Below are 26,641 nucleotides of genomic sequence, written 5' to 3'. Positions count from 1 at the left end.
CATGTTTTCAGTTATTTCACACTTTTTTTGTTAAGTACATAATTCCATATGTGTTCATTAATAGTTTTGATGCCTTCGGTGAGAATCTACAATGTAAATAGTCATGAAAATAAAGGAAACGCATTGAATGAGAAGGTGTGTCCAAACTTTTGGCCTGTACTGAATAAAGAAGGAAAATGGTTCTTCCATAACATTGCACTTTAGATGTGTATGCAAAATGTTCTATTAAAGAAAAGATAGAAAATAAATGTTTGTGTGTGCTGTAAAGTGGTTAGAAAAAATTAACTCGGAATCGGCTAAAATCGGTATCGGAAGGTCAAACTCAACGGGAAATCGGAATCGGCCTAGAAAATTGTAATCGGTGCATCTCTAATTGTATGCACTGCATAGCACTAAAGTAAGTAGAGAAGGGAAGAATGCCAAAAGCAAGATAAGGAGGCACTGTGATGAAAGAGGAAATGGAGGAAATCAGAAAATCCTTGAGCTTTATGACTGAGGAGATTAGCAAACTTGCTAAGCAAACAAAAGTGGTTGAACCAATGTATGAGGTGAAACATCTTAAAATGCTCATAAGGAAAAGGCCAAGAAGATTGAAGACTTGGAGAAAAAAGGGTCATCAAACACCAAACTTAACGCAAGAGCAGCTTCAGACACAGAAACACGTTCAGTAAAATCTAATAGGATATTTGACAGAGGAGTAAGACTAAATAAAAAGGAAAGGGACGGAAGGTTGCAGTGGTTGACGATGCCCAGAGGTGGAAGGGGAGGAGGAGGGTTGCACGTTTGCCTGAAAAGACAGCTGATAGCAAGGAGAGAAGACATTTAAAGCAGGATGTCGTGCTGTGATTGGATCATGAATTTCGTGGCCAATTCTGGTTGGTTTACTGAAAAGTGAACGCCTCTTAACAGCTGAATAGTTTTAGGGAGAATAGTGGTGATTGAAGTAATTTAGAAGTATTCCTGGAAGAATTTGCGCTGAGCTTCATTAGTACAATGTTTTCCTTTTGCAGTAGAAGTACACAGTAAGTCAGTACTATACAGTTAAGTTGCATATTAGGTGCATTGGGGGTCTTCTGTAAGTTATTTCGGGGTACAATGGTTCAAAATTTCCAACCGCGCTCTACAAACATCAGACTGCTCGCTTGTAACTCAACATTTCTCCGTTTTGTTTTGTACAGCATGCCCTAGATTTGGAAAAAAGTGTGAAAGGACATTAAGGGTAGCATAAACTTTGAGCAAAATCTAAGAGGGTGCACCACCTTTTTTCCTGGATTTTGACCCAGAATGACCCAGCTGCATGTCATTTGGCTCAGATCCTCCCACTCAGTGCTCCTCTCCATAGCTGTATTACTGTATGTTATGTTAGGAACCATGAAGAGAAGGTGATAATTCAGGGTTAGTGAAGTGAACGTGTCAGGTGATTTTGTTTGGGGTAATTGTTTTTACATTGACTCAGGCAGGTTAGATAGAAAAGTATACTTGGACAGTGATACATTTTGAAAAATAAAACTTGTGTTTTGCTTAAATATCTGATCCTTCTGCTATTACTAAACACAATTTTGGCTGTTTATAGTATTATGTCTTTTTTTTTTATTAACTTTCTTTATTGGGAGCAAATTCACAGGCAACAGCATTACAGTTCCATGTAACAGAGAGGGCTTCCATTCTTTCATTTTATCCCTCCCACAATCCCACCCCACCCGAGAGAGAACAATTCTCAAGGTAAATCCAAAATTGACATGTGAACAGTATAATATACAAAAAACAAAACAGATACATAAATAAATAAGGAAAATACTGAAATAAATAGATGAAATAAGTCATCACTGTCAAGGCAGAGATGCTAAAGATTCAATAACATTTTTAAGAGAGGTCTCCAAGTTATTTCAAATGCATTTAAGGAGCCATTGAGGGAAAATCTGAGCTTTTCAAGTCTAACGGACAGGAACATCTTTTTCACCCATCTACTATGAAATGGAGGTTGAGGGTGTTTCCAGTTAATGATTATGAGACGCCTGGCCAGCAGGGTGGCAAAGGCAAGAACGGTCTGCATGACTTTGGAAGAAAAAGGCTGCAAAGGGGCACCAAACAAAGCCAAGAGAGGTTCAGGAGAGATAAAAGTGTTATATGCTGTGCTAAGAGTTTTGAAGATTTCCGACCAGAATGTGGCGAGCCTAGGACAGAACCAGAACATATGGGAATGGTCAGCTGGGGAATGCTTGCACCTATTACAAGAGTCAGATACATTGGGGTAAATCCGAGACAGCCTCAAATTAGTATAATGAACTTTGTGTACCACCTTACACTGTAAGAGGCTGTAGTATTATGTCTTTTAATCTGACAAAAACACTAAATAATAATTTTGACTATGTATTGGTATATATTTTATAAGGTGCTGGAAAAAGCTTTAAAATGGACCTTGAAAGTGCTTGAAAAGTGCTTGAATTTGACCTTGGAAAAGGTGTACGAACCCTGTAATTTGCACTGGCTTGTAGACATTTTACCCTACTAGTCTGGTGGTTTACTACTCAGTCTTAAAATGTGACGCCTTAACATGTGGAAAAGGCCTGGGGTTGAATGACTTCTTCAGCAAGTAACCTTAAATGCCCTTACATGTTTAATGTTCACCATCAGTACATAAGATAACAAAGATTTGATAAAAGGATTTACTGCATAGTTACAGCCTAGGTCTCCATTACTGCCCCAGTAAGGTGAGAGCCAAAAGTCACAATATATCAGCTGTCTGCCACTAGTCTTACATGACTGTTTAGCAAAATGAATTAGCAGTTTCAAAATTTGATACAGGCTGAAATCTACACCAACATGGCCAGACATATTTGGAGGTCACTCTGTTTTCCTCTCCTCTTTTCTTCTTAACTTCTCTGTCACTATCAGCTCCACTCAGTTATACCTGAAAATGTTCTCCACTGAAAGAATAAAATGAAATGTCATGATTGACAGCTGTGATTAACTCGCGATTGGTTGGGCGGGTGTATGGGCGGGACTTTGATACCGTGGCTCCACCGCCTAATCACTACTGCACAGATTCTGACTCCAAAATTACAAGATGAAAGCGCCCGTATCCAGGATATTTTAGATTTGCTTGTTTACAGTGGAAGGAAGTGAAGACATCCTTTTTTACAGTCTATGCTTGTAACACATTAATAAATGGATACAACATATGGCAATCATTGACAACAAATTTTGCTATAGAGCTCAATTGCTCCCTGAAATGTCACACTTGTCCTCCCAACTAGTTAATATTTCTATAACGTTTATGTTCTTAGATGATCTTTTATGGTGATCAAATCATTTTGATCACCATAAAAGATCATCTAAGAACATAAACGTCTATAGCAAAATCAGCAGTGTGCATCTTTCATTTTAATAACTTTAATAACACAATTGTTGAACAACCATTATTTTCAGGTGATATCCAACAGTTTATTTTTTGAAAGCATGCATACTGCACTGTATAGTTATAGTTCTAAGAACTGATAAATATAAAAATCATAACATGATTTAGGAGGTCAATTATCATAGTACTTTGTAATTACTGGTCACTCACTGACAATTTCTTTTGCAATATTCATATTGTATTCTAATTCTCATAGTTGTAATACATTAATTTTCAGCATATAAATCTTTCCTGAGTTTAACTGAAGTCTCTTGTTTCTCTCCTACAGCCAAATACCCAGAAATCAAGTCGTTGATGGGTCCTGACCCAAGGCTGAAATGGATTGTGTGCATGATGGTGGCTATACAGTTTTTAGCTTTCTACTTGATTAAAGACTTGGACTGGAAATGGGTTTTGTTTTGGACATATGCCTTTGGCAGCTGTATCAACCACTCAATGACCCTTGCTATTCATGAGATTTCCCACAACACGGCCTTTGGAAACAACAAGGCCACGTGGAACCGCTACTTTGCCATGTTTGCCAACCTGCCCATCGGTCTGCCCTACTCTGCCTCCTTCAAACGCTATCACCTGGACCATCACCGCTACCTGGGTGGAGACGGGGTAGATGTAGACATCCCTACTGAGTTTGAAGGCTGGTTCTTCTGCACGCGCTTCCGGAAATTCATCTGGATTATTCTGCAGCCCCTATTCTATGCCATCCGCCCCCTCTGCATCAACCCCAAACCCATCACTCAGCTGGAGGTGACCAACCTGGCCGTCCAGCTCACCTTTAACATTCTGCTCTACTGGCTGTGGGGGGCTAAGCCTGTGGTCTATATGCTGGCTGGCTCCTTGCTGGGAATGGGCTTGCACCCCATCTCTGGTCACTTCATAGCTGAGCACTACATGTTCCTCAAGGGCCATGAGACCTACTCCTACTATGGCTCCCTGAACCTGCTCACCTTCAACGTGGGCTACCACAATGAGCACCATGACTTCCCTAGCATCCCAGGACGCAGGCTGCCCATGGTTAGTACAGCTGGCTGAATATTGAGATCATTGGGTAACACTTTATTTTTAAGGGGTGTGCATAAGACTGACATGAGTGACACCATAATTACCATGACATGACACCTGTCACAAACATGAAGAAGTCTTTATAAATGTTTAGGACTGTTGTCATTAGGTGTCATTCAAACAACTTGACAGTAACCAAGACAACAATCTCTGTGTTATAGCAACTTGACATTAACCTAGACAACATAACCGGTCATAAATACAGTATGTCATGGCAGGCCTAATTATCGAACTTAAAGAAAGCATTTAGCTTTATGTGTTAATATTACAATTAAGTGTCATGTCACACTTCTTTCAGGGTTTTCTTTTAGTTTCAACTTTGTCTTATGGTGTGGAGTAGAGGGGGCAAGGAGAGCGTGTTTTACAAAAACGAAAACGTCAGTCTTCTGGACCCCACAGCCTGTTGCTTTGAAGCCTGTCATCACCACACGCTAGTGTACGGTACGTCTTTCATGAGTTCACCTGGAACTCCCAGACAGCAAGCATGTTTAGTTACGTCTGTTTCTCTCTGCTGTTGTTGTTTTTCACAAAGAACTGGGCTGGTTAAAGTTAACTGATGTTATAGAGGTCCTATAACAAGTGCTATCAGAGCACACGTTAGGTTGTGATAGACAACGGCAGAGAGAAATAGACTCACTTGCGGTTTGGGAGTTCAGGTGAAGTTGTAAAAGCCACTGCCGTAGATGTAGGTAAAGCCAGAAGCTGAATGCGGTCAATACGTAAAGGAAGATGAGGGGCTATTCATTCATATTCATATTCAGTCATATTATTTAACATCCATGACCCTTCTTGCTTTCTTTAAATTGTAGGCTATATAAAGGTTGGGAACAATACTTTTGGTTAAATAAATGTGCGTAAAGTCTGTAATTGTCCATTCCCTAATTATTAGATTAGTTAATTGGCCACCGTAACCATTTCTTTATTTATCTATATGAACTTTGCCAGGTTTGACAGATTACCAGAGTCCAGTACAGTGGCCACCCCACTCATTTACTTACTGTAAATGAATGTATTACTCTACCATTTTTACACTGAGAACACATTGAATAAGTAATGTTGCTGCAAACTGCATGCAGAGTGACAGAAGAAGGTACATTCCACAAACAAAAATATGCACTTAACTTAATGTTGAAGGAAGCAAGGCGACTAGGACAGAGGCTTCCATTCTCGGAAAACAGCCCAGTTTCAAAATAAAAGCCACAGAAAAATACAATACTGTAAGCCCATATGGAAAAGATTTGTGGCGCCCCCTATTGGCCATTTTTTAAGAAAAAAAGAATCATTACACCCCTAGCAGCACACCCCGCTTTTCACTTGTGTGAAAACAAAATAGGACTTCAAAATGATCAGTATGTCTAAAACATGAAAGCATTTATCGGCTGTGTAAAAGGCTCATTTTTATTTTTTTAAAGATTCTTTTTTGGGCATTTTTAGGCCTTTATTTGACAGGACAGCTGAAGACGTGAAAGGGGGAAAGACATGCAGCAAACCTGGGCCTGCTGCGTCGAGGAGTAAACCTCTCTACCAACTGAGCTATCCTGGTAAATGGCTCTTTGACATCTATACTTCTGTTTCTTCTTGGTTTCCAGGTGAAGAAGATAGCAGCAGAGTATTATGATGACCTGCCTCAGTATACATCGTGGCTGAAGGTCCTGTTCGACTTCATCATGGACGATGCACTGAGCCCGTACTCTCGAGTCAAGAGGAAGCTGACCGGAGATGTCAAGCAGGAGTAACTCGACTGAAAGCTTCTCTGGAACAAAGCTGCAGTATCCACCATAACGGCACCCCCCCGCTCACCATCCCATAAACTAAACCGCTTCTGCATATTAATACAATCAACATGGGTAAAAAAGGTGGACATTGTGAGAAAGTGCTTTTCCTCCAAGGAAGAGAACAAAGATATTTGTTATCCTAAAGACAAAAAACTGGAGACGTTAGATTAAAAAAACTCTGTTTGTTAGTGTGATTAGGCAGTAGCTAGGGCTGGTTGCACAACGCCTTTGGCTCTGATCAAACAAATACTTCAACTTAAGATGTCTAATGTTATACTTTTACTCGTTCGTAAAATACATATAACTGGATGGTTGAATTGTTATGAAATTTGGTACACATATTATTGTCGCCCTGAGGATGAATCAAAATCACTCTTCAATTTGTCCAATACTTTAGTTTAAAACGACCCCCAAATTCTAGCTGGTGTGCTAATGTGCACTGCACAACGCCAAACAACGAAATATGAACAGACTGCTGGAAGACGTGCATCTGTTTGCATTAGTCGGAGCAAAACAAGACCTGTCTACCTTAGGGGTGGGAATCACCAGAGGCCTCACGATACGATATCATCGCGATACGATATTACTGCTATTTTAAACATATTGCAATTTATTACCTTTTTTCCAACTTTAAATTTTTCCCAATTTTAAATGATGTCCCCAAAAGGAAACTTTGTCAACATCTGTTTTATCTTAAAAGATAAATGTCTGGGGCGGCCTCTAGCTCACACAGTTAAGAGCCCCATGTTGGCTGAGTCCTGCAGTGGCCCGGGTTCGAATCCAACCTTCGGCACTTTGCTGCGTGTCATCCCCCTTCTCTCTCCCCCTTTCATGTCTATCCACTGTCACTATAATTAAGGGAAAAGCCCCCAAAATAAATCTTTAAAAAAAAAAGAAAAGATAAATGTCTTCGTCTGTTCATCTCCTATCAATGTTATTGCTGCAAAATGGGATTGTGAAGCAGAAAAACACCAACACATATATAATAATAGATCGATACTTGGCGTCTGTGTATCGATACAGAATTGCTACCTCCAAATGTGGTTTCAGTGATCAGATTTCAATGCATCCTGGGTGCATTGCCAACCTGTCCACTTTTCAAATCACTCAGAACAGATTTAGATGGGAATGTTTTTTTTAGATGTCTTTGTGCAACCAGCCCCAGAAATTAGCTATCAAGATAGCTTCACAGCCAACATAATATAAGCCCACAGTTGTACCATCTACTCCTGTGTGACAACTGAGTGCAAACCATGTCAAAGGTGTCTGCTTTGCAGTTTGTATTCTGCCACAGTGATTAATTTTATTTAACTGAAGACATGTCTCCCTCCATTTTGCATTTTGGACTCTACAGTTAGAGGTCAACAACATGAAAGCATCTTTGCTATTGGTTGTGTGTGTGTGTGTGTGTGTGTGTGTGTGTGTGTGTGTGTGTGTGTGTGTGTGTGTGTGTGTGTGTGTGTGTGTGTGTGTGTGTGTGTGTGTGTGTGTGTGTGTGTGTGTGTGTGTGTGTGTGTGTGTGTGCCAAAGTTGAACTCTGAGTGAATCCACTCATTAAGATCCCTCCGTATGTGTTGAGTTTATGGGGAAGCTTTCATCGGTTGCTTTATGTTAAATGTAGTAGTTAACCTTTTTTTCCCCAACTGCTCTTTATCATCAACACTTTAATCTACCATTATACAACATGTTGTCGTGCTTCCATACAAACTGTTTATAACAAGTTAGTTTAAGGTTGAATGTGTGTTACTCATCAGTGCCTCAGAGCTTTATTTTCGATTCTCTGCGCCGTTTGTGGTCTTAATTTCAATTTTATGAATGCATTTCTTTGATCGAAAAACTGCCAAGAATAGAAAATGTGTTTGATAAACATCACCTAATCACTTTATTGTCCTTTTTTGTTATTGTATCTAAGTTGTAGAAGCAGGGCTGCTGCAGCTGTCGTCTGTGTTAGTTTGAAATTTGGAGACTTAGCAACCGTGAACAAAATTACATTGGGTTGCTATTGATTTGACTGTTTCCACAATTAAAAAAAAATTGAATACAGTTAATTTGGAATACTTTAAAGCCAATAAAATAAATGAAGATAAAAAAGACTTACTTTCTTCTATTTATAATGATATTCCTGGCAATAGAGAAGGCTTTGAATCAGCATTTAGACCAGGGGCCGCAAACCCAAATTAGCTAGGGAGAGCATCCTCCTCTTGTAACTGTCTGTCCGCAAAGTCAACCTCTCTGAATTTGTGAGCCAGATGTAAAAATAAATGTATGAAGTGGAACCCTATAAAATTGTTTGACATGCAGGATCTGGCTCTTGGGCCGATAGTTTGACACCCCTGATCATGACCTTCATGTTGAAAGACAAACATTACCGAAAATATTGAATATGTTTAATGGAAGGACCAGTGTGTAGGATTTAATGGCGTCTAGCAGTGAGGTTGCAGCTAGCAACCTACTGAATACCCTCACCGAGCGTGTAGGAGAATCTATGGTGGCCTTCTCTTCAATGTAAAAACACGAAAGGCCCTCGCTAGATCCAGTGTTTGGTTAGTCGGTTATGGGCTACTGCAGAAACATGGCTGGCTCCGTGGAAGACAACCAGCTCCCTATGCAGATATGAAGGGCTCATTCTAAGCTAACAAGAATACAGTTCTTAGTTTCAGGTGGTTATGCACTAATGAAAACATAATTGTGAATAATATATTCCATTTCTGCCAATAGATCCTCTAAATCATACCACATTAAAACATGAGAATCCAAATGAAACATGAGAAATCCAAATGATCATAAAATGTTTATTATTTAGGGGGGGGGACTCGGTAGACCCCAGTATTTCTAAAACTCTTGATGCATACAGGTCCACACAACAGGAAGTCTCATTTCTGAGGCAAGTTTAGGTAGGACCAAACACTTGGAGAGCGTGATGTGTGCAGAGGTTACTGATACACCTGAGTGAGTTTCTTTTTGCTAAACGAGTGAGTTAATGAACAATGCCCTAGGACAGGAACAGTTGCTGCCTCATTCCAAACATGTCGGCAAAGGGTCAAAATAAAGTCACAATGTGGCCACGTCTATTGAATGTGCTGACGCAGTTTGAGGAAATGTTTGCTGGAATTGAGAAATTTAAGCTGTAATAAATTCGTTTTTTTCGTTGTATACACAAAAAAATTAAACTATGCACACAATTCTCATAACTTGAAGCTTGTGTATCAACAAGATTCCAGACCATAGAAATAGAATTATTCATTCTATTTCTAGGCTTCAGGCTACACTCGCTCTCACTCTGCACAATTTCATTCAAACAGAAATTCTAAAGCAACTAGGACTGAAATCTTAAGGATAAGGATTGCCAAAGTGGCAACCTTAAGATTTAAGCATTTCACATAATATGTATAACTTTTTGGACTTATACAGAGGCTTGCAAAAGTATTCCTACCCCTTGTACTTTTTCACATTTTGTCACGTTACAACCACAAACATAAATGTATTTTATTGGGATTTTATGTGATAGACCAACACAAAGTGGCGCATAATGTGAAGTGGAAGGAAAATGATACATGGTTTTCAATTTTTTTTACAAATAAAAAACTGAAAAGTGTGGTGTGCAAAAGTATTCAGCACCCCTGAGTCAATACTTTGTAGAACCACCTTTCACTGTAATTACAGCTGCAAGTCTTTTGGGATATGTCTCTACCAGCTTTACACATCTAGAAACTGAACTTTTTGCCCATTCTTCTTTGCAAAATAGCTCAAGCTCAGTCAGATTGGATGGAAAGCATCTGTCAACAGCAATTTTCATGCTTTGATCTAAACTATTCCATTGTAGCTCTGGCTGTATGTTTAGGGTTGTTGTCCTGGAAGGTGAACCTCCACCCCAGTCTCAAGTCTTTTGCAGACTCTAACAGGTCTTCTTCTAAGATTGCCCTGTATTTGGCTCCATCCATCTTCCCATCAACTCTGACCAGCTTCCCTGTCCCTGCTGAAGAAAAGCATCCCCACAGGATGATGCTGCCACCATATTTCATGGTGGGGATGGTGTGTTCAGGGTGATGTGCAGTGTTAGTTTTCTGCCACACATTTAGGCCAGCGTTAAGCTATCATGGTCGCGGTTGAGCCGGCTAACCCAACTTTCTTTTGTCTCCCAAGCAGATATAATTTAGAGTCGTCATTAAGTAACAAAACAATTGGATAAGTAGGAATTCAACATCCTGTCACATCAGATATTATTGATGCGGTTTTATTCCAGAACTCATGCACCTGTTCACACTCCCAGACCATGTGTAGGAAAGTTCCAGTTTGTTCAGGTTGACAGAACGTGCAATAGGGAGTGGGAATGCAAAAAAAAACTCAGCAAAAAAAGAAACGTCCTCTCACTTTCAACTGCTTTTATTTTCAGCCAACTTAACATGCGTACATAAAAAAAATTCAACTACTAAGAAATTAACTGAACAATGTTACACAGACATGTGAGAACAGAAATGGAAAAATTTGTCCCTGAACAAAGAATGGTCAAAATCAAAAGTTACAGGGAAGACATCCTCCTCCCTCATGTGGTACCCTTTCTGCAGGCTCAGCCTGACATGACCCTCCAGCATGATAATGCCACCAGCCATACCGCTCATTCTGTGCGCGAAAGTTAGTGTTCTGCCATGGCAAGCGAAGAGCCCGGATATCTCAATCCCATTGAGCACGTCTGGACCTGTTGGATTGGAGGGTAAGGGAACTTGCAGGTTCTTTGGTGGACGAGTGGGGTAACATCTCACAGCAAGAACTGGCAAACCTGGGGCCTCATTTATAAAACCTGTTACGCAAGAAAAAGTTGCGTGAAGCAGGGTGAAATTTGTCGTCGCAACATTCCTCGCAATAGTCGGGATTTATAAAGAATTTCCATGCGTAAAAATGTTCCCAGTTTTCCGCAAACTTTTGACCACACGTGTGATCGTGCGTAATGCTCCCAAGGTTTTATTGACTGCGTTTTAGTGAACTCCGATGGTATGCCCGTTTTCCGAACCTAACCCAGTTTTTGTTTTCCTGAACCCAACAATCCTGTTCTTGCTAAACCGACCCAGAGCCGGTCGCGGCGCCCGGCGAGGGGCTGCCAGCAACGGGGAGAGGCAGGGGATCCTCCCACACCGTGCAGCGGAGGAAATGCGCTTTTCCTCCGCTGCTCTCCCCTGCCTCGCCCCGGGAAATGCGTTGTTTGTTTGATGTGTATCTGTGTGTGTGTGTGTGTGTGCCTGTGTGTCTGTGCGTCTTTATGTGGTCGTGTCTGATTGTAGGTGTCTGTTTGTGGGAATGTTGTCTTTCTGCACCTGCTATTCCCAAACAGTTATCATACAAGTTACCAAATTGTTACATTTCAAGCACTTTCACCTGTTTTGCACCAATAATGATCCAAAATCTTGTTTCTATTTTTACCTTTTTAATAACTGAATTTCCTTTCTCACAAAAAACGAAAATGATCATATGATCATAAATGTGATCTCACAGGGGTAAATGGCAAATATGAACCATAAATGATGTATATATCATTGGTAATTGAGCTAAATCTGTTAAGTATTAAGGCTGCGTAACAACAATATGAACACTAGGGTTACGGCTTCCAAACAGGATTTTGTTTCGATGTTCTACCTCTGTTAGGAGCACCTCGATCTCACAATCACTGAATCGTGTTTTTTCCCCATTTTCCCGTTTCGTGATTGGTGATCAAGGGCTCCTTTCAAGTCTGGAATATTCATTGATTGATTAACATGGACCTTATTAGGACAAATATGGGACGACCTTGGGAGGAGCGTGAGGCTCGTGCAGGACCGCATAAGGTAACGCACGTCCGTATTTATAACGAGAAGAGTGCGTACCGGTGTGCGCCGCAAGGTGTTATAAATCAGAATATTGTTTTTGCGTACGAAAATTCTGACTTTTTTGCGCACGAAATCTTTCAGAATAGAATCTACGCACAGTTTTATAAATGAGGCCCCTGGTGCAGTCCATGAGGAGAAGATGCACTGCAGTACTTATGCAGCTGGTGGCCACACCAGATACTGACTGTGACTTTTGATTTTGACCATCCTTTGTTCAGGGACACATTTTTCCATTTCTGCTAGTCACATGTCTCTGTAACATTGTTCAGTTTATTTCTTAGTAGTTGAATTTTTTTATGTTCATACAAAGCTTTACGCATGTTAAGTTGGCTGAAAATAAAAGCAGTTGAAAGTGAGAGGACGTTTCTTTTTTTTGCTGAGTATATGTTGAAGTGGATTGGATGGTGATTTGGGTTCTTGGAACAGTGGGAAATGTCCTAAACTGTCTCCCAATTAATTACGTTCCTCTCCGGGCTCAACTCTTGCTCCTATTTCTTTACTATTGGGAGTTATCTTACGGATACTTGCATCAATTTAGCATAAATCCTGGACACTAATCCTCTCGCAGGAAAATCAACAAGCCATTTAATGATTGATCCCCATGGTACTCCATAACATTTTAGGGCTGACCTTAAGCGAAGATAAAGGAAAAAGGATGTCTTAGGGATCTCAAAGCTAGTTCTCAGGTCCTCAAAGCTCAACATACCTTCCCCATTGAATAACTGGTTAGAGTATAAATACCTCAGTCACTCCACTGGTTTCAAACAAAAGGTTTGTTAACAGACATTGCATGTGACACAACAGTGCATGTTGTATGTTCATTTTAACAACAGCAATCCTGGACAGTAGCGATGCCGGCAGCGCAGACCAAATAGTCAGATCCCTTTGAACACTACTTAGTATAGTTTCATAGTTGTCCCGGACAACTCGCTGTAGCGATGGGTGCCCAAATATGTAATTTTGCTTTGGGTTGGTATTGTATCACTAATAGCTGATGTCACCTGTTTGTTGCTCAACAGGAGCAGATTAGATTTATTCAAATTGATTTATTGTGCCTTATGGCCTGGGCTAACGGTTCAAGAGAGATTGCAAATAGCATGGGAGATAGCAGGCATCCCTGTCTCGAGCCCCGCGCGATGGGGAATGGCTGTGAGTGACTATGGCCGTGGGATTCGCATATAAAGTACGTACCATGTCAATGAATTTGGCTCCCAAACCAAGCCTCTCCATTACTTGCCACAGGTAGTTCCATTCTAGGCGGTCAAAAGCCTTTTCCGCGTCCAGTGATAAAACTGCTGCCGTTGTTGGGTGTTTCTTGGCTTCTTCTATTACATGGAGTAATCTGCGTATAGTCTGCAGCTTGACACTTTGGTATAAACCCTGATTGGTCAGGGTGGACTAGTTTCTTGATGAAGCGTTCTAGGTGTAGTTCACAAGCTTTACTCCAAGACTTTGGAATACAAATTTAAAACCATGTATCATTTTCCTTCCACTTCATAATTATGTGCCACTTTGTGTTGGTGTATCACATAAAATCCCAATGAAATACATTTACATTTGTGGTTGGAAAAGTTCAAGGGGTAGGAATACTTTTGCAAGCCTCTGTATCTACATGGTTGAATGTACCAATTGTAAGTTGCTTTGGATAAAAGATAAATGAATGTGCACACACGTCTTTTTTTACACACAATTTTTATTATAAAAGCAGGAATCAGTATTATGATTCAACCATAATAAAATGTGTGTGTGTGTGTGTGTGTGTGTGTGTGTGTGTGTGTGTGTGTGTGTGTGTGTGTATATATATATATATATATATATATATATATATATATATATATATATATATATATATATATATATATATAGAGGACACAATTATTCCATAATAACTGAAGTCGTCTGAGGCTCTGGTCTCGTAGTTATCTGCTGAGGGACTCTCTCAGCTGCTCGTACATCCTCTGGTCCTGCACAGGGAAGACACAGTCACTGTATTTTTGTGGTTTTCACACATGGAAATAAAAGCTGAGTCAGTGTCAAATAGGACCTAAAGAAGGATGTGTGAGCCCTGCCTCTCTTCCTGGCACTCCTCAAAACAATAAGTGAGTCAGTCAGTCAGTCACAGGTGAGGAAGCAGAGAGCTTACCATCTGACACAGTCCCTCCATCTACAATCCAAGCTCTTTTTGTTGCTAGTGTTTAAGTGTTTCCTGCATAGGGCTGGGTACCGAATTCAATTCTTTTTAGGCACCGACCGAATTGCCTCCATAGTATTGAGTATTGAAAAATGCCTCATTCAATACTGTAATGGTAATTTACATTTTTGTTGTTTTATTAATGGTAAATTACAGGTTTGTTGTTCTATTGCTTAAACATTTCATAGTTTCTGCCTTTAGCACAAATGTTTCAAAGTAGATGTGTTACTACTCCTTGACTTTGGAATTCCACAAGTTGCTATTTCCTGATTGACCGGAACTGGTTCAGACCAGACTTTCCCTCCCTCCCTTTACTTTTAGCCTCGTAGAAACTAGATAAGGATGCTGCTCTCCCAACATTCTTTGTTCATTCTCTCAGACTAAATACTTAAAAGACATTGTTGACTGAAGCTTTATTTCAGATCTCACCCTATGTATTAGAACTTCCACCACAACACCCAATTTCAATATCTAAAGGAGTAAATCTCATCAGCGTCAGTGACCTAATAAAGCACGCTGCATCTAAAATCTAATAATGCCAGTCTAATGTCACACGTTGTAGAGACACGCAGAAAAAACTCTACGTTACACACAGAGACGGGGCTCACGTAGTAGAAGCTGAAAAATTAATAACATAAAATGTAACATGTGTGCCATAATGTTGTAATTTCTTTTTGTTAAAATGGATTTTCTAAAATTGGTATCGAAAAAAGTATAGTTTAGGAACTGGAATCAAATCACGTTATAGGCATCGAACATTTTTGAACGATACCCAGCCCTTTTCCTGGAACACTTAAATTATTATTTTCTGACAGTGTGAAGGAAGTCTGAATGTTGCAGGGTGAAGTGTGGGACAAGTTGGACTGGTTCTCCTGATCACTTCAGCAGGGAGGTTCTGGGACAGAGATCTGACAGACACAGCTGTCTGCAGTGATAAACAGTCTGTATGCCTCTGCAGCATCTGGAACACTGCGAAGTAATGAACCACAGCTGTACACGGTGAGCTGTCAAACTAAATAAAAAAAACACAACTGTTGGGCACCCAGATAGCTCAGTTGGTAGAGCAGGTGCCCATACATAGAGGTTTACTCCTCGAAGCAGTGGGCCTGGATTCGACTCAGACCTGCGGCCCTTTGCTGCATGTCATTCCCCCTCTCTCTCCTTTCATGTCTTCAGTTCTCCTGTCAAAGGCCTAAAATGCCCAAAAAATTATCTTAAAAAAAGGTCTGAAAGGAGAATCACGTGGAAATACACTGAATGGAGCTATATATGACATTCAGGGTCTGCACCAGTTTAAAGCGCACTGCATTAGGTATTTTATACATAAGAACTTGTATAAATAATAAGTGTCAATGCAACCAGACTGGGCGTCTAACTGAGCTGCGCTTATTTATCAAAACTTGGAACCACACCCGGCAAGTAAAAGGGATCGCCGTTTAATTAGGACTCTTGACTTTAATTGCAGTATTACGGTATAGTACGTACAAGACAAGACGGCTTAAAGTAGTAGAAGATTTTAAACTGAATATCTTTGAGATGTAGACAAAACAAGACATTTGAGGATGTCACTGTGGGCTTTGGGAAACACTGATCGACATTTTATAGAAGAAACAACTAACCACAGCACTGTGGAGGAGGGTCTTGCTAGTCCACATAGCATTCCAGGATGGGAGAGAAACATGCTCTGGTTTATTGGCATTTCTTTAAACCAATCACAATCGTCATGGGTGGAGTACGGAGCATGGTGAATTTCCGACGGCACTCTAGCAATCCCGGAAGTGGAACATCGTGGATATAGACTAGGTCTGGCCCCACAGAGGCTAGCTTAGTTTCAGACCTCTGAGTCACTGTGCACATTTGTTTAGGGATTCAAATTAGTTTATAGCAATGAAGTATAAACCAAAAAACTGAGTGTGAACTGTTGGTCATGTAAACACATTTCAGTTTGCCTGCTTTTCTGTGATAGCCTGAGGCCATGGACCAACATGTAAAGACAGTTGTCACTGTACGAACATCATGTCCAAGATTTCTAAAAAAACTGACCAATGTGTAAGTTCACAGATTAGACCAAAATAAAAAAAAGAGATTAAAAATGAAAACCTAAACAAAACAAAAAAAAATCTGTTGATGTGTCACAGGACAGACTGTCGATATTTTATTATTTTTCAGGTTTTACATGTCACACAGCAACCACTGTACCGTTCACATTTTTTACCTTTTTGGACACAGATGGTCGAACTTTCTTGAAGGCATCATCAAAGTTCTGTTTGCTCACTCTGATGTCAGCGACAGAGCCAGAGGAATATGTGTGACCTGTGTAGAACAATGAACACAACAGTCACCTGGGCAGAGACACAGTCCCAGTCTGGTTTATGTTGCTTTCTGTCATGTCAAAGTTACAGTAGTTACCATTTTTTTACTTGCCCTTTCAACTCATGTTAGCATCCAAGTGCTGATTACAATTTACAACTGTGAATCATGTTTTCCCTTTTCAGTGGCGCAGCTGTTCTCTTCACTCTGTTAGCCTAAGGAGGAAACCCTATGCTAACCCTATGAGGAAAAATAGGGAGTCTGATCTAACAAACTGGACGCAGAACATTAACTGTTCTGCACTAATTTAGTTCAGTTACTGCTTGTTCTTCATCGTGTGTCTTGGTTCATGTAATAACCAAACATTCCTCATTTTAGAATGCAGCTAACTCTGTGCGAATATATCAGACTTTCATAGTTTGTAACATTGTGCAGAAATGTTCTGTTTCTAATATGTATTTTTTCCCAGTTGTTCCTTCCACATTCAGACTTTTTTTTTTTTTAAATCCAAAAGGGCTGTACTGAGTGATTGCCATTTTTTTCACAGTTCACTATAAACAAAAAGAAAAAAATTTGATGCAAAAACAAAACAAAAAAGACCTCGACCCTAACGTGGACTTGGCCTTGACTGGATCTTGAAACTGCTTTAGACTTAAATGGTGAAACTCTAGCTCTTAATATAAGTTGCTAAAAAACAGGACTGTACCATTTTATGTCGTACATTGATTCTTTTCAGGTACATTTACACCATTTTTACTCCCACATGTCAAACTCTGCCTATAACACAAGCAGAAATCAACAGTAAGGTGAAACCATGGGAATCTTTCCAGTCACTACTTTCTGTTCCATATCCTATTACAGTTCTATCTTTAAAAACTAAACACTGTACGGGTATGCAGAGGTAGGAGTAAAGTTACCAGAGGAAGAAGCTGGAGAAGGCTGGGACTTCAGGTAGATCCTCAGGGCATTAACAGATGCTTCCCTCACTAAAGCAGTGATGTCAGCACCACTGGAACGAACACACACACACACACACACACACACACACACTTTTCTGTTCATCAGATTTATAGATCAGTGGTTCTACATTTAGTCAGGATTTAGTCAGCAGGAAAAAAAGACATTGCAACTTGAGAAAAAGAACACCATTTTAACCACTGTTAAAGTTTAAGTTCATTTTCACACTAAAAGGAGGAGAAACCGTATGAAAATGTTCAGTAAGTGTCCGAAGACAGCAGGGACTTACCTGAAGCAATCACAGCGCTCGTCGAAAGCGACCTCTTCAAGGCAGACATCGTCCTCCAGCTGAGGTTTGGTCCCTCCCTACAGAGGATCAACAGCTAGTTTATTGCTGAGCATTCAAAGATGGTGGTCAGAGATGTGGTTAGCCTAGCTTAGCACAAAGACTGGAAGCAGGGGGAAACTGGTAACCTAGCCCCTTCAAAAGTGAAATAAACCATGCCTTTACACTTCCCAGTGTACAGGTCAGTTGGATTTTAGAGTTGTTTTCTGCTAGCTGTTTCAGAATTGAACACAGCATGACGAGCCAAAGCAACAGTTTGTGGCTCAAAAGACCTGTTGTGGTCAAGTGTCTCGTAAACACAAACACACTTGATGCTGACAGTTAAAAATCTAGCCATGACTTATGAGCTGCCCAAGGAGAAAAAAGTCTTTCCCTTCCTTAACTATTTTCAGCTGGCACAGTTAAAACCTTAAAAAAATAACATTTGTAATCATCCCAGCGCAGAGGAAATAAATGTAATGCAAACATCATGCGATATTCCACTGCCATCTATTATAGGTGACAGTGAAAGGGGAAAGTCTAAAAAAGGAGAAATTATAAATAAAAAAATGAACCCTACTAGCTACATAAGATTACATTATTGGTAATTTTACTTGTATCGGTATACTTTGGGGCCCTGTCTGGTATCTCTGGTTAACATGTACCTTAGTAATGGTGAGCAGGATGGCATGGCGGTCTGCAGGAGGTGGCAGACCCACATACAAGGTTTTATCTAGACGACCTGGCCTCAGGATGGCAGGGTCGATGATATCTGGCAAGAGACAGGACAGTGACGGCCTTTTGGTGTTTAAGATAACAAATACTTCATGATTAAAAGGTACCAATACAGCAATGTAAAACATTTTTTATTACAAGTAAGTCCTGCATTTAAATTCTACTTCCGTAAAAGTACAGATGTATTTTTCAGCATAATTGTAAGTGTCATAAGTAAAATCTCTCCACAGAAAAATGTCCCCTGTACTAGATATACGACATCAAGCAGCATTTGACTATTGTAGACTGTAAAGGTGGAGCTAGTTTGAACTACTTTATATACTAGAGGTGCAACGGATCACAAAACTCACGATTTGGATCACGGTTTTGAGTCAGGGATCGGAAACATTTTCTGATCAGCACAAAAATTGGGGGAATTTAAATGATTTATTAAAAATGTAATAACTTTTAACAATAATAACTTCTTTCACCAGTAAATTGCTGTTAAATGACAAAAACAGATGAGAAAGGGTATTTTACAATAACTTTGAATGCACCACGAGGTTTACCAGTTTTAAGTAAACGCAACATTTAGTCCCGTCTGTGTTGTTTTTTCGACAACAGCAGTGACCAGAGCTAGTTTGTGTCTTTTTGCTCATAGCTTCTCACCTCTGGTATACGTCAGTGTCCAAAGAACACACTTTTAAGTTAACATAGTCCAATTTGCTACATATATGCCCCTTTGAGATATATATATACCCCTCAAACGGCAAACCTGTCTCCGCATAGGTTTTTTTTTGGTAAAAAAAGGTCAGTAGCACTCAATAACTACAAAAGTATATGCCTGTTTATGTAGATAAACTATAACAGCTATAAATAAACTATAATAACTATTCAATTAAATCAATAATATTTATTTTCTTTGGTATTTTATCATATACAGATATGCAGTGATGATTGCTGGGTAATACGTATGTTGATGTTGTCTAATGTCTAAGTATATTTGATCACATGACAAGACTATATGACATATGGTAGCTACATATGCTAGTTTAGGTGCAAAATCGGTAACAGTAAGAGCCTGACATGCTGAGAATGCCTTTCAAACATAAAAGCGGCTCTAGAAAAAAAGACAGAAAAAAGAACAGGAGGAGAAGGTAGCAAAGCATTTGGCTTTTTCAGTCTCCAGTCCACAGTCAACCATTGTTCTGATAGCTTCCTCTTTGGCCTCTCTACTTTCCTCACAATAGCCTAACTCATAACTCATTTGACTGTAAAATTCAATATATAAATACACCTAATGGTGTGTGTGTGTTTTTCATAACTAGTCATAATAGCGTGCGCCACTGAGAACCACTGGTTTAATCTTGTATTTTTTTAAGTGTATACGTTTTCTATATTTGAGTGATAAATGTAGTGGAGTAAAAAGTTCAATAAAAGTATAAAGTAGCATATAATGGTACATCAAAAGTGTACTTAGTGCAGTAATACAATTCTTCCAGCAGTCCTCCCATTTCTCAGCTTGGTTCAGACTTCAGCATGTCTACGCTGATGGGTTCAGGTCTGACTAGTCTGGAGCAACAGAAGTACATTTCAAGGATAATTGCCTGACATCCGACACATGTCCCTCATCCCCCTCTCTGTGTGTTGCTGTTCTTAAACTCTGTTCACTTCGGGAAACAACAAACTTTGAGCTGGCAAGCTACACGCTGAAAATGGGAAGTTTTGAAGAAAATTTGGATCGTGCAACAAGGCAGGCCTGCTTGGTTCTTTTGGGGGATTGTAAAGATTTACAAAGAATATGTTTAGGGCATTTACTCTCTAATTGGGACGTTTTGGGACCGACTGGTGGGATTGCTGTGGACGAAGTACACATGGCGATACACTGGTAAGAGCAAATTAGGTTTAACCATGTATCTAGCTAATTTAAATAGCTCCCGTTACTGTATTGTGTGAACAGTTCACTTCATTTAATATTGTATGTGGCCTTTTCTTTTGCAGGATGCAAATGTTCCAACAAAACAACAATCTTCCTGAGCGTTTTTTTTCTCCTATCGCACAATTTATGTGTGTTGTAGCCCCAGTGCTTTGGAGACAGGCCTGGCAATGAGAGACTAGGGTCAGATTGGATGTGTACCTGGTCTGTTGGTTGCAGCCATGATGAAGACCTGCCGTCGAGTCTCTAAGCCGTCCATCTCTGTGAGCAGCTGGTTGACCACCCGCACACTGGCTCCTGACTACACACACACACACGCACACACACTATAAACAGTAGGTATACAGCAGATCACATGTAGAAATCAATAAATGGATTCCTATTATAGCTATAAGAAATGTGATTTAAAGGAACACGCCGACTTATTGGGAATTTAGCTTATTCACCGTAACCCTCAGAGTAAGACAAGTCGATACATACCCTTCTCATCTCCGTGTGTGGTGTAAAGCTATCTGACGGATCCAGCGGTAGGCATCAGCCCATAACAGAACAGGCAGGTGAATGGTTCCAGTAATCCTACTGCTCCGAATAAGTGACAAAATAACGCCAACATGTTCCTATTTACATGTTATGATTTGTAGAGTCACAGCGTGTATAAAAAACAACGTAACATGAGACACAGCCATCTTCTAACCGTAAACAAACCGGGAACTATATTCTCAGGCGGAAGAATATAGTACTTGGGCGAGTGATATGCTCGCAGCAAGCCTGTCTGAGAATATAGTTCCCGGTTTGTTTACGGATAGAAGATGGCTTTGTCTCATGTTACGTTGTTTTTTTTTTACACGCTGTGACTCTACAAATCACAACATGTAAACAGGAACATGTTGGTGTTATTTTGTCACTTTTGTCACAATTCGGAGCAGTAGGCTAGTTGGAACCAGTTACCTGCAGGATCTGTGCTGGGCTAAGCTAATGCTGGATCCGTCGGATTGTCTTACTCTGGGGGTTACAGTGAATAAGCTAAATTCCCAATAAGTCGGCGTGTTCCTTTAAAAAAAAAGGGTTTTTTATATTTAGAAGATAGTCAACCTTTTTTGTCTGTTTAAAAGCAGTCTTCTAGTTACACATGCAACCGTCTCAAATCTGCAGTTTTGATACTGTAAACATTATTCTGCTTATTATTATTAAACATTATTCGTTGTTTGGTCTATAAAATGTCAGTGTTTCCCAAAGCCCAAGATGACGTCCACAAATGTCTTGTTTTGTCCACAAAATGTCCAATGACTTAAACCAATTTATCAATGATCAAAATAGTTGGATTAATTTAATAATTGACAACTGTTCAACTAACCACATAATCTTTGCAGCTCTAGTCCTCACTCTTTTGTTTAAAAAAAGAACTGCTTAATAACAACTGACAACACCTGAACACATTGTTTGCAGTTATTGAAGTTGTTTGGGAATCCCACTATATTCTATTTCCCAAGGTGGATGTGCATCAACTCTCCACAACCCCGACACCCCTGCTGCTGTACCCTGACTGCTTCCGCTGTCTTTATCATACATCTAGTGTTTGCAACGGTGTCTGTCCACTGACTGGACGCTCCACACAACGCAGCTGCTGTGTTGCATTGTAGAATCTGATGTTTTGAACATGATGCTCATGGATTCGTTTAAAAGTCAGGATGCGTATCCCTCTCACCTCATGGCCTGAGCGCCGAGGACACAGAGCATCGATCTCATCAAAGAATATGACACAAGGAGCCGAGTTACGTCCTCTCTGAAAGACCTGTCTGACGGCGCGCTCACTCTCTCCCACATACTGCAAACAGAGATCCATCAGTTAGTGCAACCAGGTGGTTTTAACATCAGCCCTCTCCGACTCATGGTGCGGTGTAGAGTCCGGATCGGGCTGAATTTTTCTGTCCGAGGCCGGCCCGCGTCCGACAGAGCCGTGACCGAACCCGGCCCGAGCCTGACAGGTATTAAGAAATTTGTGTCCGAGCCCGACCCGAGCCCGACACAGTTAAAATCTCATTTTTTTTCCTCATACTAATGACACATGTAGGCTACGTTTGTTTGTGTGGAAAGCCCGCTTTTGTTAAGCAACTGTAGGAAGGCATTCGGAAATGTCAACAGATGAGCGCATCAGCGCACACGGGGCAACAAGCGCACGTTAATCAGCTGTTAAAATGTTCAATGTGTTGACCTTTCCTGATCGCTTCGTTTCCGACCGTGATCAGAAAACCAGCGGAGACTCATTACCTCCAGGGCCGACGTTAGGCTATAACATGAATAACCACTAACTCTGCTCCGGTTGCATCAACAACACGTCTGCTTCCTCTTTCTCTATCTCTCTTCTGCCCACTTACCCCACACACACACACACACACACACACACACACACACACACACACACACACACACACACAGAGCTCTCAGGAGCTGCAGCACCATTTTACAACAAATGCCTTATCGCGCTGATGTGACCGAGCCCGACCCGACCCTGACCATAATTTCTAAATTTCTGTCCAAACCCAGCCCGGCCCGTCGGGTACAGTCGGCCTCGGGTCGGGTATCCATGCCTTAGTGCGGTGGATAAGGACAACAGGAGAGAGCTCAACTGTGTGGTTGCGGAAGTGAAAATCCTATTAATTTCCTCCATAAGGATTTTGATTATTAGCCATAATGTGTAAATTAGGGCTGGGTACCAAATTCAATACTTTTCAGGCACCGACCGAATTGCCTCCACAGTATAGAGTATCAAAATATGCTTCACCATTCAATACCCAATTTCAATACCTAAGGAGTAAATCTCATCAGCGTTAGTGAGCCAATAAGCATGCAGCATGCTTCTACCAAGATCTAATAATGCTGCTGATTGGCTGTTTAATGTTACACTTCGTAGAGGCATGCAGGAAAAACTCTACGTTACACACACATTCATGTAGTAGCTGAAAAATTTTTAAAAAGATGTGTGCATATGTGTAGGCCTGTCACGATAACAAATTTTGCTGGACGATAAATTGTCCCAGAAATGATTGCGATAAACGATAATATTGTCGTTCTGAGACAATTTTCATCTACTATAATGATAATGGCATAATAATGAAGGTACACCTTTTCAAAGATCAATAAACTTTTATTTCTAAAGAATATTTAACACGAACTGGAAGACATTTTAAATATCCATATGTCTTTGATCTCCTTTAGTATGTTGTCTTTCAAGCTGTTGTAAATGCAAATTGTGCGATAGACTACAGACTCTGTACTACATTTAACAATTATTTATTAAACACTAAATATTCAATTTAAATAATATATAATTAATAAATTACATCTATAGCTATCTATGTGGCTATCTGCCACATGGCGAGTAAATGTTTGTACCAAGATAGTTCTGTTTTTCAGTCTTCATTTCAGCGAAGGTGCAGCTACTTTCTTCTGCAGGTTGGAGCTTTATGGGGCCACACACACACACACACACACACACACACACACACACACACACACACACACACACACACACACACACACACACACACACACGTCACTTCTGTTTACTAATAGCTATCGTTTACATCAGGCTAATTAATTAGCTAGTAAGTGGCGATTTTTGGCCGCCAGCCTTCCAAAAGAAAACATAATGAAATTAAATAACCGATCATTAACCGTTGACCGACAAGCAGGTAACGAAGTCTCAGTTCACCATCCGGGAGCCTCTGACACACTTTTCGCACTCCGTGTCTGCAGACAGCTGTAGGCTTGTACCGCTTACGAGACTGACAAGTCCACAGCAGCGTGTATGTCCGAGCCTGTCTCCACCGCCTCCACCTGCAGGTTGTCATCTGTGTGCTTTGGAATGAAAGGGAGAAAACAGGACGGCGAGTAACACGGCGGATATCGCTGCTATACTTTTTTTTTGACGGCGCCTTAACTGCAAAGGGCAACCCTGCTCCAACTCTCAACTAGCGTTTTCTCTGTCTCTCTCTCCACCAGGAGGCCCGCCTCTCCACACGAAGACCATGCACTGCCAAGAGGGTTTACCGCTCATTACGCTAAGGAACCGAGAGTGGTGATCCAGTCTCTTTGGTAGAGAGAGAGAGAGAGAGAGAGAGAGAGAGAGAGAGAGACGGAAAACAAAAAAGCATGCAAATGGAAATTATTGCGGGCGGAAAAATTATTTTGCTCATTTTTTTTTATTGTGCGATTAATTGATTTATTGACTATCGCGACAGGCATACACATGTGTAGTGTTGTAATTTATTTTTGTTAAATTAAATACCTTTTTATCAAACAGGTGGCAAAAAATGGAACCGGTCACAGTATTGGTATCGATATTGGAAAATTTTACCATACAAGGTAGACTGACCTCGAGCTACAAAATTGTGAAAGGGTTTCACAAAAAAAGGGCTCCTGTAGAAGCTACAAATCCGTATGAAATCAACCTTGTTTTAAGAAAAATATGTTTTATTTGCGATATTTTGGAGAAGTACTATGCTACCCACAATCCTAAGCGTAACAGCAACGTCCCTGATTGGTGGAGCTTGCTGTTGTAAAAATGGCTATAGTGAGCTGCTACCATTGAAGTCTATGATTGTTTATGTACCGGAGCCGTTCAAAAAGTGGGTGGTCACTGTTGAGCACTATTGCACCAAGATCTTTTAATAATTTTCTTTAATATTGTGTGCAAGGGTTACTTCGAAGAGAACAACACAAACTGGCAGGATATAATGAAAAAAAGGCTGGCAAAAAGGAACAAATTAATAAAAGGTTGGAGCAAATCATCACAATAAACCGAAACGCCAGCTACTAATGCACACTTATGCGATGCTAGCAGAACAAACTGAATGAGCCTCTCAGAGATGTGGTTAAAGGTTGATAAGCAAGAGTCTGTTGGCTGTACGAACGCCCAACAATGCACAGGCAGCCTCTAGGACATCAACATGTCCCTGCAGCTCAGTGACTCACCATGTTGAGCAGCTCTGGACCCTTGACAGAGATGAAGTTGAGGCCTGACTCATTGGCCACTGCCTGTCAGGAGACAACACAGAAACCAGCAGTGAGACAATGACCAGCCTTGCTCTTTATAGAAACAAAATGTTTAACTATAACCTTTAATAACACAATACTGACATATGCATGAAAGATACTTGATTTTGTGTCAAAATGCTAAAGATTTATCATCAAACACTAATAAATGAATATGTGACCCCTACATTCCACCAGGCGCGTCTGCGCTGTGTTCCGGCGGTGGCGCGGCCACCGGAGCAATCGCAGCCACTCAAGACAATGCCTGAGATTCCACCAGTCGCAACAACAAATATGCGCTAGGTCTATTTTTTGCAGAGCCGAGGGGCGTTACACAGGAAGTGGCTAGAGCATCCGGTCAATTTTTAGAATAAACACGCTGTGAAGAATCCCCACCGTATATATCACATCACTACATTATTTAAAATAATACACAGCCACAAATCTTTGATCCTTGTTGTTCATAACTGGAGTAAATGGAAGAAGTCGTTAAATTATGGAGACTACTTACTTTTATGGTAGAGGCACAAACATCTAGGAAAAATGACCAAAACAACTACCGTATTTTCCGGACTATAAGTCGCTCCGGAGTATAAGTCGCATCAGTCAAAAAATGCGTCATGAAGAGGAAAAAAAACATATATAAGTCGCACCGGACTATAAGTCGCATTTATTTAGACTTTTTTTTTTTTCTTCCCATCTGTCAACTACACAATAGCACACAGAACAACAGGCTGAATACGGTAGGTGTCCGATATGTTAACGTAACACATTAACAGTTATTGAACTACACAATAGCACACAGAACAACTAGCTACCAGGGCGTGGAGCATGGATGTATTAAAAGGCGTGGAGACGTAACCTCCCGACTCGTTCCTCCAGCTCTGGCCGTCTTGCTTTCAGCCCGTGATTAGCCGATTAGCTTTCTTTGATTTCTTCATTGCAGTAAGAGTCACCTTTTCGCCAGTCTCCCTCACAAGTTTCTCCCTCATTTCAAACTTTCTTTCTGCTGCTCGATTACTGTTTTCCGGCTGCATATTTTACTACCTGCAGTTTGTTATCTC

The 26,641-nt window shown here is 40.5% G+C and overlaps 2 protein-coding genes across 2 annotated transcripts in view; one reads left to right on the top strand and one right to left on the bottom strand.

Annotated features, from left to right (window-relative positions):
* Positions 1-6,899, top strand: part of degs1 (delta(4)-desaturase, sphingolipid 1) — a 35,221-nt gene extending 28,322 nt beyond the window's left edge. Inside the window, exons 2-3 of the mRNA XM_039783361.1 lie at positions 3,687-4,429; positions 6,067-6,899. Coding sequence (XP_039639295.1) covers positions 3,687-4,429; positions 6,067-6,213 — 890 coding nt within the window. The 3' untranslated portion in view covers positions 6,214-6,899. The remainder of the gene's footprint in view (positions 1-3,686; positions 4,430-6,066) is intronic.
* Positions 6,900-13,945: 7,046 nt separating this feature from the next.
* Positions 13,946-26,641, bottom strand: part of nvl (nuclear VCP like) — a 68,373-nt gene continuing 55,677 nt past the window's right edge. The window contains exons 16-23 of the mRNA XM_039783506.1: positions 25,518-25,580; positions 22,249-22,368; positions 20,745-20,844; positions 18,559-18,665; positions 17,858-17,934; positions 17,529-17,620; positions 16,517-16,614; positions 13,946-14,074 (exon numbers count right to left, since the gene is read on the bottom strand). Of these exons, the coding sequence (XP_039639440.1) occupies positions 14,030-14,074; positions 16,517-16,614; positions 17,529-17,620; positions 17,858-17,934; positions 18,559-18,665; positions 20,745-20,844; positions 22,249-22,368; positions 25,518-25,580 (702 nt within the window). The 3' untranslated portion in view covers positions 13,946-14,029. The remainder of the gene's footprint in view (positions 14,075-16,516; positions 16,615-17,528; positions 17,621-17,857; positions 17,935-18,558; positions 18,666-20,744; positions 20,845-22,248; positions 22,369-25,517; positions 25,581-26,641) is intronic.

The sequence above is a fragment of the Perca fluviatilis genome, chromosome 19 (genome assembly GCF_010015445.1).
Source record: "Perca fluviatilis chromosome 19, GENO_Pfluv_1.0, whole genome shotgun sequence".
NCBI lineage: Eukaryota > Metazoa > Chordata > Actinopteri > Perciformes > Percidae > Perca > Perca fluviatilis.
This window is presented reverse-complemented; position numbering and strand designations above follow the sequence as displayed.